Below are 11,009 nucleotides of genomic sequence, written 5' to 3' on the forward strand. Positions count from 1 at the left end.
CAAACAAAAAAAAGCTCCCGAGATGACTAGAGACGATGAGGTGGCTGAGCTGCATTGTGTTTATGGTGTCGTGTGTGGCGAGAACACGAGGCTGTTGAACTTCCTGTCAATTACCTCATACAGTTGTGCTCATACATACCCTATGAAATAATGGGGGGAAGTATGAATGATAATGTGGAAAATGTTCTTTTATCTAAGGATGGTGGTCAGGTGAAGCCATTTATCACATTTGTGGGTGCCCTTTTTAAATCATAAAGTTATTCACCAAAATGATATCCTCTGCGTAGAACTAATATTAGTGCAGTACTGATGAGCTCAAAGAATAGTTGAGACATTATGAATTCCATTTGCGTTCTCGGCAGGACACGACCCGGTGCAATATGATTGGCTGATGCAAAGTGGCAAGGACTGCCTTGAACACCCCAATGACCAGTATATCCAGCTATCTGTCTTATACTGCCCCCAGGTGGCAAAGGCAGGCACATGAGAAGGAGCAGTGTGGCGGCCATTCGGACCACCGTGCCACTCAGCAGCCATGTAGGTGGGGGCGTGATTGGCAATTGTGGTTTTTGCCGCAATATTGTAATCGTTCACTTACTTGGTTTGGTTGGCTGTCTGAGAATAAAGACACACAACGTGTTCCTTTAGCCTACCACATTGGTGACCCCGTAGAACATGTTCCTAGCAGCGGATGAAGAGGTATCTTCCTTGCCCATGTCGCTTGGACTCTCACAACCTGGTGTCGTCGCTGCAGCCGTTAAGCCACCGGAGTTTTGGCAGAGCAACGTGGTTTCAGCATTTCGAAGCGCTGTTCCACCTGAGAGGAATCACCACAGATGACCCGGAATACGACGTGATTGTTGCGGCCCTCGACCAACTGACAACACGTCGCCCGATGCAGCTGTTGTGTGCACCTCCACAATATGAGTAATATGACGCACTCAAGCAACTTCTGCTCAGGAGGTACAGTCTGTCTGACTCAGAGGGCAGAGAGGCTCCTTTCCATGTTGGGGGATGGCACAGCAGGAGACCTTATGGACAATATGCCGTCGCTGTTGGGCTCTGATGGTTTGTTTTCCCACACATTTTCCTACGCCAGCTACCGCCCCCAGTGTGCACCGTGTTGGCTAACTCTGCTTGTCTGACGATCGGCGATTACCGGGACTTGGCCAAGGAAGTGGATCAAGTTCTCCTTGCTATCAGACGGTTCACTGTGCAGAGTGTGGAGGCGGATTCTCTCGACAAGGGGGTGCAGACCTGACGGTAGCTACATGGAACCGACGTGAGAAGAACCTCTGCTTCTACCATCAGCGGTTTGGCTCAGCGTTGCGTGCCCCCCCTGCACCTACGAGGCTTCGGGAAACTCCGACGGCGGCGTTCAGTAGCAGCTGTGGGCACCGGTGAAGAAACCAAGCTGCTTTTCATCACTGACTTGGATTGCGGCTCTAAAGTCAGCCTGCTTCCCCCCACTGATGCGGAAAAGGCGGACAGTGGGTGTGGACCATGGCTGAGTGCAGCTAACGGCTCACCCATTAACAACTTCGGCTCTAGGTTGGTGACTGTCTGCTTCCATGGACGCAATTTCCAGTAGGACTTTACTCCATCACTGTCTCCAATTTCGGCACAGATTTTCTGTGCTTAAGGACCGCTTGTTGATGTTGCCAACCGCCCTCTGATCGATGCTGTGTCTTTCGCTACTGTGTCTTCCGCTACTTTTGAGGCTGGAGGACTTGTGCCGTGAGCACACGCAAATTATTTAGCAACAGATGACATTTTTCAGCATTTGCTGGCAGGTTTTCTATCACTAACGACTCCCACTTTTTCGACCGCCGTTACTAAGCACAGTGTGAAGCATTTCACTCCCAGCGTAGACCCACCAGTTTTTGCCCGCGTGCGACAACACGACACAGTCAAATTGGCTATTGCTAAGGAGGAGTTTGCTACTATGGAGCGTTTGGGCATTGAGGCGTTCTAATCGCCTGTGGGCCTCACCAAAGTCAGACATTGTAATTGACAAAGTCATTGGCTTAATGTGACTGCGAATGACCGCTACCCCAGTCCACACATCATAGAGTTTTCTGCATGACTTTCAGGACTGATTCCTTCCTTGAGCAGCCCACCTTCTGCAGCCTCTTTATGGTGCCATGCGAAACAAGAAAGCTTATGTTCCTCCCTCTCAATTCAATCCACTCCCTCTCCCACTCTAGGGTTACAGAGTCAGTCAACCTGGTTGGCGTCAAGTTTTTCTGGCCTGGACTGCAGAAAGATGTCAGGCAATGGGCGGCTGCAGGCGTGGCATGTCATGTCAGTGAGCCAAAGTCCACCGGCACACCAAAGCCATCCTTGGACCTTTTGATATTCCAACCAGGCGGTTTGATCAGATGCACGTGGACCTGGTAGGGCCTCTTCCACTGTCGCAGGGTTTTACGCACCTGCTCACTATGGTGGATCGGACAACCAGATAGCCTGAAGCGGTTCCCCTGTCATCCACAACCACTGAGGACATAGCTCGCATGTTCCTGTCGACCTGGGTTGCGCATTTTGGCACGTCGTCTGACATCACCTCTGACAGGCGACCCCAGTTTGTGTCAGAGCTCCAGTCGGCTTTGGCGGGGTCCTTGGGTGTGCGGGTACGCCGCACTACTGCCTACCACCCACTGGTCAACGGGTTATGTTTATGTTTCACCGGTCGCTCAAAGCTGCATTACGTAATGCGCTCTCGGATGGTAACTGGGTTGACAGTCTGCTGGACGAAGAGACTGCATTTCATAAGATTAAGCCGGGTCATATGGTAGCAGGCGAGGTACTGTTGCCAACCCAAGTCCCCCCGGGCGTGCTTTCACGTAACAGGGTTGAGTGTCCTCCTCCTCTTGAGCGCCCTGTCCGGCAGGTTTCACCCGCACCTCCGAAGGAAGGACAGCATAGCATTTGCGGCAGGCTGGTGAAGCCCCCTGAATGGTTTTCGTTTTGAGTTTCATTCTGGGTGTTCAGGTGGTGGAGTTGAGAGGGATGGGGGGCTGTGGGTGGACATTAGGACCATGCCTCTCACCCAACAGGCCTGTGGGAGGGGGCATGGTTGGCACTTGGGGTTTTTGGCACAATATCGTAATTGTTCACTTACTTGGTTTGGTTGGCAGTTTGAGAATAAAGACGTGTTTGCACTCCACAACGTGTTCCTTTGTCCTGCCACAGCAGCATTGAATTGATACAGTGTGACAAAAACTGTTAGTAAAAAAAAAAAAAAAAAAAGTTGATTTTGAAAATTTTATTTCAAATTTTAGGCATTCATACTAAAAGGCAATCCTTATTGACAGGGCAAATGGTGGTAGCCCACTGAATATGATTCTTTTTATGAAGGTAAAGACAAAAGTGCAAAACAATCAAGGAAAAGCAGCTTCATAAAAATGGTGTGAGTTACACACTTTCCATGTGTTGCCCTACAAACTGCAGATACAAGTGCTACTCATTACACGCATTACTCGCCTTTGTACATTCGTAATAATGGTAAAAACATGCAATAGTTGCAACACTTTCACCAATTCATAGATATTCATATCTCAGAAGTAACACCACATTTTCTGTCTGCTATTGAATGCAAAATAGCTCCCTCATCCTGGCACTTCAGCTCACAGATCCTTCTGGTGTATTGCAACACAATAATGAGGCTCTCTCCAATAGCATTAATGGTAAAGACAGCTTGACTGACGAAGGAGCATTTGTAAAAGAAGCAAAAAAAGGAATGCTTTCGACACCAAGATGCATGTGTGTTAGTTTTCATGGAAATGGCATATTAAGCAACAGGAGAAAAATCCCAAAATGTCATTAGCATCTGCACAAAACGTTGCAAATCATGAAACATCATTTCGGACACATTTTGACAAAATTTGGAAAAATATTACTTCAACTTTTGTTTTTTTCTTAGAAACAATTATGACCTTTAAATGGATAACAACTGCCAACAATTCAAATACTCATTTCAGTAAAAGTAATTGATTTTCAAAAGGAAATTGAGCGGGCCATGTCTTTACAGTAGTTGATCAAAGTATATGAAAATGACCGATGCATGTGCGCGTTTCCCCTCCTTTCAGTACCATGAGCAGTTGTTACCCCAAAAGAAGTGTTGAAAAGTGCGACAATGCACAGGATTGTTTTGGTATGGCACAGTTCAAAGCTTTCCACTTGATTTGGATGCAAGAGGTGGGAATTCCAGTGACAGCCGGACAATAGCGCAACGCTCTGCTCAGCTGCCGCTCTGTAATGCTGCAAGGCTTTGTTTACGCAGTAATGTCTCAATAAACAGACAGAATGCAGCCTCCTTTCAGGGGAGCCATTGTGCATCACTTCCCTTTCGCTTGCTGCTCAGCCAGCGCTAACGCCGCTCGAGTCTGCTGACCCTTGCTTTCATGTCCGACTCGGCTGCAGACAGAATTGTATATTCTGTAAACATTTTTTTTTTAATAACTGCACCATCATGGAAAGGAAAGGGATGACGTGAGAGTTGCCAAATTTGGAAAAAAATGCTCGGAAGTGTAAAGTGCTCCAGGATCAATCCCGTAATTCACTCTGTTGTCCGACAAATGCTCATTTTGAGTTTAATGTGACATTTGTGCATTCGCTTTCAAAGTTTGTTCACAGCTTTTACAGAAATGAAAAAATAACAACAACAACAAAAAAATGGTCACATTAATCTTTACTCTAATTACCAACGCACGCATCTCAACTACTAGGAATATAGGAATAAAATTGATACACAGACCACTCTGTCCTTTTTTTAGGCATTTAAATTGACATTTGTATGTGATGATTTCATAAATTTGCTATACATTTCTACTTGGGAGTGAGCTGTTCGACACAGTGGGAACAAGTTTAAATAAAAAAAAAAATAAAAAAAAAACTGCTGTGCATGTTAATTGGGGTCTGCTGTAAGTAATCCAATGATCCATAAAACAAAGGCCAAAAAGTGCAGGCCGGCACACGGGCGTCCATACTGCTGCTGCTGCACCAATCGTTTGATTTCCTCCTCTCTTGCCTGTGAAAAACACTTCAAGGAGGTAGGAAGGAATCCAAAATGGCGTCCTTTTTTTCAGGCGGCTTTTTAACAAGAAGCCCTGGGCGCACGGCCATTCCAGGTGTGGTCATTAGGGGAAGAAAGACGGGTGTCACCTCACAAAAAAAAAAAAAAAAAAACGGGGGCGCTTTTTAACAAGCGCACAGTCCCTTGTAGTTGTAAAAATAGAACCAACTACAAATGTTTCATCTGATTGCTGGTCCTGGTGGCTACAGAAAGACATTTTCTGACACTTTGCTAATTTTCAGGAGAAAAAACCTTTTGGGGATACATTATACTTCAAATGTGTCTAACAAGCACCATTAACGTTGTCTTTCCATTAAAAAATCTTTTTTTTTTTGTCTTTTTCAGGACCTCCTGTAAGTATTCCTGCTTTGCATCTTCTACTAAAAGACACAAAGGTAAAAAAAAACTAACAAAAAAAATAACACAAATTGAGAGGCTGAACAGTCACAAAGGGGAAACTGATGTTCATTTCCTGCTCCAAATCTCAAAATAATGAGGCTACACTGCCAAAAGAGGAAGTAAACAGCCAGACTCCTCTTAAAACAATACATTTGTGAGCCTTTTATTTTGTTGTTCTGCCCCTTCCAAGACATGTTGGACAATTGCTTGCGTGAACAGTTTGGGAGCTTGCAAAGAAAAAAGAAAAAAAAAAAAAGGTCCAAATAGTTTTATTCTAACAGATTTGGTATCAGAATCCAAACTTCTCCCCTCAGCCAGCGAGTGGCACCCGCAGCCATTGTCTCACCTCATTATACATCCGGCTGATCGCACATTTGTCCCTCCCTTGAACAAATGGAAAACTTTCTTCAAAGATGAAGACAAATCCATATTTATCTAAAAGCAGCCGAGCTTAGGATGGCTCGCCATATCTCTGGGGAACTGTGTGTGTGCGTGTGTCGTTCCCATTTATTTATGGTCCAGAGGCGGGTGCGATTGAATGGGGATAATTCGCATTTGCTGACTTAGCTGTAAAAGTCGTAAGTTAATCCTTGGAGCCTTTGCAGACGTTCGCTCCGGGTCCTGCAGGGAAGTAAGTGAACCCAGGTGGTCTCGCCTCTCAGCCCCGCTGGCCCGAGTTCTGAATGGATCTGACAAATAAAATCATACTATGAGATCACTCACAAGCTGGCCTGGGCCCAAACGGTGCTACTCCACGAGGGCTTGGATTTTCCAGTTGGGTATTTTTTCCTCCCGCGTGCGTGCTTGCTTTTAAGAACGACTGCAATGATCAATTTGTGTGACGAGATACTGAGCATGTGTTGCTAACTTGAAAGTCGCATGATAGACATTGGTACACCTGCACAATCTAATAGGACACCATAAAAAAAGATTTCCCTTTAACATTACGTTGTTGTCGTACCCATCGCTTAACCCGTGCATACTGTTCAATTTCCATGCACACACAGTATGTTGCGGGTCAATTTTGACCAGGGCAAATTGTCTAAATCAAACTAAGAACTATGTCTTTTCAAAAGGTATTACTAGCCTGTTTGACAATAAATGAATGATTAATCACCAATCAACGTTTCAGAGAAAAAGGGCAAGTCTTATTTTCACACCACAAATTTCTGGATCAAAACATCTATCCAAAAAATGTCCGACTTGACCTAGAAAATGAAAAAAAAATGATTTTGAAATTATTTTATGACCCTTCAAAGACCAACGGGTGCATTTTTCTACAGTCTTGCGCAAATGCGGTAGAATCTCAGACAGTTCTCTCTTTCAAGCTCCCTCTTGAACATTACCACTGTCCCATAAAAAGTTCTGGATCTGCTGCTTCATGCACTTTGAATGATACAGTTGTCCCGTGCTATGGCGCGGTTTGAATTGTACTTGTATCACGGATTATTCACTATACCATGGGATTTTTTTTTTCAATTCAAGTGAGAGGTTCCATAACAAAAGCACCTGCACTTTATTTGAAGCTGTTCAAATGTCTCCCTTTCCGACCCCCTTTTCCGACTGTGAGCGGAAAGTATAATCTCCAACATGTTAGCAGATAAAGACTCACAACAAATCTCAGAAGTTTCCATAGTGGCTCGTTCCAACTCTCATAATACAGTATACTGTCATTTTCTACTGGCTAATTGTGACAAACTGTGGATATGGGAACCAGATGCAATTCCAAGTTGGTTTTCCAGTGTGGTTTCTCGAGCCCGGCCTAACCTCTCCGTCCAAATTCTAGCGAAGAGCACCAGCTACTTGTGGTCGTCCGCCTGTGCCCATTCTCCTCTGATTACTTGCATGCGTGTCCTCCAATTGTTTAAAAAAAGTCTCAGGGGCTTGTGTGCACCAGTAACAGATGGTGTATAAATTCCCTTTGTTTTGTTTTCAGTGTACGGCTTGTGGGCCTTTCCAACATTGAGCAATTTCTCCACTAATGATGCCCACAGCAGCCTTTTATATGCAAAACTGTTGCCCCAGCACAGCCACAATAGATTTGCGTTCGGTGCATCCAGATGGGCCGTTTTTGTTTAGAAAATCATCACAATTCAAGAAGACTTATTTCTTGGTGTGTGTAAAGGAATAGTTTGATGCTCTGGGAAAGAAGCTAATTTCCCCTTTCTTGCCAAGAGGTAGACGAGAAGGTGGCTGGAGCTCAAATGGCTCGGTGAAAGATAGCCAGTAGCTGCTTAGCCCTGTGGCATGAAGATTGGAAACAGGTGCCAACAGCCTCTGTTGTGTCGAAAAGCACATAGGCGCACGGAATACCTTTGGAAAAACTCATGGACACTATATGGACAAATATAGACACCTCTTCAGCCATTTGTTAGGGGTTGGACGTGTTTGCCTGTAATTCTTGTCCTGAAATGATTGCTTGAATGAGTTCGGTGTGGAGAAACATACAAAGCCACACTTTCTTCGGATATACTTTTGCTGCCCGTAGTGCAGCTAGTACGGGGTGGGCCAAAAGTAAGCTTACAGTTCTTTCACGTTTTAGATCTGTGCATTTTGTTTAAGCAACACTCTTCTCTGTGGGGTGGCAAACATAAAGGTCAGAGGACAAAGATTTTAAAATGTTTCTTGATAACTCTAGAACCCCTTGACAAACCACATCTGCCATTTCGAAGTGATTATATATGTAGCAGATATACAGCAGTTAAATCGATAAATATGATGCAGAATGCGCCTTCTGGTCTTCGTCTCTTTCCGGCGCCGTGACGTCACACAAGCCAAACAGCCTGTTCATTCGGCGTTGTGTGCTATTGTTCCATGCTGTTGTTCCCGTCCTTGTGTATTTGTTGTCGTATGATTTAACGATGTCACAGTGGTTTGTTGTGTGGCATTTGGTTGTACAAATGGTTCAGGCAGTTTTTTTTTTTTGGGGGGGGGGGCTTTCCAAGTGAAAAAGGAATATGTGACCAGTGGATAGGGAAAGTCACTCGACAGGGGAAGGAATGTGGTCAGCTATGGGTGCCTAGCAGGCATTCCAAACTGTGCTGATCACTTCGAACCGGCGTGTTTTGAGAAAGACTTAGCAGAAAGCATCGGATACAGAGGTAGAGGCTGAAACCAGCTGCGGTGCCAACTATTTTTCCTACGGCCATCAGGACCTCAACCACCAGCAAGAGAACTAAATCTCACAGCCGCCACGTTGCCGTAGACAAGAGGTGAGGATTTCCTTGTATATACCTACGACTCCATTATGGTTATGCACTGGGGAGTAGGGAAAAAAGACCCACGTAGTATTATTCAGTACTGTCGTCTGTACTTTTGCCTTTATGACAAGCCAACAAACATGGCAAAGACTTTTAACTGACACCATAACATCTTTGTCATCTGACCTTTAATCCTCTTCATTCCCTGTGGAGCATAAGTATCTATCTGCTTCCATCTGGTCCTATCCTTTGCAGCAAGTTGTGCCTCGACCCAAGTAAGGTTTGCAGTCTTCAGCTTTGAAGTCACAGTTCTCCGCCAAGTTGTTTTTGGCCTTTCTTGTTTAATTTTCCAGGTGGGGTCCATCTTAAGCATACTTTGGGAATGTGATCAAGGTCCAAATGTCAGCGCCATCTGAGAGAGTTTAATTTCTAGCACCACATTGCAGGTCTTCAATGGAGATCATTTCCGGCCAAAAGATGCGACTATCTTCTCAGGACATCCATTATGGAATGCATTGATCTTTTTCATGTCGCTCTCAACCACTCTCCAGCGTTCTGAGCCATACAGAAGAACTGATCTTACATTACTGTTATACAGTCAGATCTTGGTTTTAGGGTGTAGTGCTTTGATTTCCAGCTGGTTTGTAGGCTTGTAAATTTGCTGCGTGCTCTCCCGAGTCTTATGGTGATGTCCTTGCTGCATGCATTATCCTTGCTAAGGAGACTTCCCAGATATGTTAACTCCTCAACATAATCAAGAGGGTTGCTCTCCACAGTGATTGGTGCAGGTGGTGTTGAATTTATGCACATCACTTGGGTTTGGAGATGTTAATGTTCAAACCAATCTGTTGGCAAATGTGTCAATCCGATCAGTCTTCTCTTGCAAGTGGGTATGATTTGTGGAAAGAACATCAAGGGCATCAGCGTAGTCAACATCTTCCAGCTGGGAGAACAGAATCCACTGGATGCCTCTGGGCTTTTCTGAGGTTGTCATATGCATGGTCCATTCAATAGCAATCAGGAAGAGTATGTGAGAGATGATGCATCCCTGAGGCAAATTTAGAAGACATTTATTTTTACTTTATGAAAAGAAAATGAAAAGGAATGTATATTCAGTTGTTTACTTCCGGATAGATGAGCTGTTGTCTCTATACTAGTCTCCCTCTAGTGGCCAGAAGACATTTCATCCCCAGAAGGAAATCAGGTGACGTCCACAGTCTGCATGGATGAGCGACAAGCCAAACGTCGCGACGGGAGACTGCCAGTGGCTTTCCAACTGCAAGATTCATGTCCTCCTGCCAGTCAAGACGCGATCATGTCCTAACCTTAACCATGTGCTCATTATTGCAAGCATGTCAGCCAGCGAAGGTCACCTTAGCATCAGGGAGTAATTACCTCGAGCCAAAATAGGATATTTCCCTAAACCGTAACCATGGCGTTGACACGTTGTAAAAGAAAATCATTTTTACAGACCTTTATTGGTTTTACCAGGCGCAGTCTGTGTTTGATGATGTTCCTGATGTTGTCAGGAGTTAGAGCTTCTGCTCCAGCGGTCAGAGATGTACAATTGTTTCACTTGATCAAAAAATTCTATTTGATAGATTGAAAAATTATGCTTATCAGTCCGCTTGTTTGAAAGTCTTGTGTAGCCCATCCCCGTCCCCTCCCCCCAATCCTCTGATTGCTGTCAATACTTAAGGACGGCTTTGTTTAGCTTCCTGTGTACACACATGCTTACTAAAGATGTGGAGCTGCTCACGCCTGTAAAGAAGAGGCCGTAAAAAGCATAAAAAAACGCTCCACGGTGAGCTGATTGGATCCATGTGCTGGCAGGCCACTTGGCTCACAGCCTCCAATAAGGATCCAAGCTCTCATTTGATGGATGGGTTCTCTGGACCTGGCTACGCTAACCGGGTCGCTGTGATGAAAAGGACTCCAAGCTGGGTCCAGCCAGGTCCTGCGTGCCATCCCATTCCTGATGTTTCTGCATCTTGTCGAGGGGGGCGGCCAAGCCCGCAAGAATGATTTTGTTCGTGTCCACGACAACTACAGCAACACTGCCTGTGTTAGTGTGAAGGCTTATTTGCCATTGGAAGTATGACAATCGGGATCCTGCCAATGAAAGGATTCTGGGCTGTTGGTAGTGTAGTGCTTCACGTTAGCTGACTTTTATGCAGCTGGTGTTTGGTTTGTAGTTTGGATCAATAGTTTCGTCTTCCTCTGTATAAACGCTGTGTAGTTTCCAGCCACGAAATGATGAGTAGAGTACATTTTGGCTGTTGAGTTGGTCTTTTGAATGACAACATCAAGTTCCATCAACTCGTCAATATAAAATT

General features: G+C 44.9%; 1 protein-coding gene across 15 annotated transcripts in view; it reads left to right on the plus strand.

The window, feature by feature from the left end:
* The window catches only part of LOC133472797 (collagen alpha-1(XXV) chain), an 89,325-nt gene that overhangs the window by 33,419 nt on the left and 44,897 nt on the right, over window positions 1-11,009 (plus strand). For 5 of the 15 annotated variants that reach the window (XR_009786834.1, XR_009786835.1, XR_009786837.1 and 2 more), the window contains exon 1: window positions 8,487-8,685. Coding sequence is in view for 1 of the 15 variants with exons in the window: in XM_061764170.1 (XP_061620154.1) it covers window positions 5,420-5,427 (8 nt within the window). In the remaining 14 variants the exon portion in view is untranslated. Of the gene's footprint in view, window positions 1-5,419; window positions 5,428-8,484; window positions 8,686-11,009 lie in introns of those variants that run through there. The other 10 variants (XR_009786838.1, XM_061764165.1, XM_061764164.1 and 7 more) reach the window with 5 other exon arrangements.

Source organism: Phyllopteryx taeniolatus, chromosome 23 (genome assembly GCF_024500385.1).
Source record: "Phyllopteryx taeniolatus isolate TA_2022b chromosome 23, UOR_Ptae_1.2, whole genome shotgun sequence".
Taxonomy (NCBI): domain Eukaryota; kingdom Metazoa; phylum Chordata; class Actinopteri; order Syngnathiformes; family Syngnathidae; genus Phyllopteryx; species Phyllopteryx taeniolatus.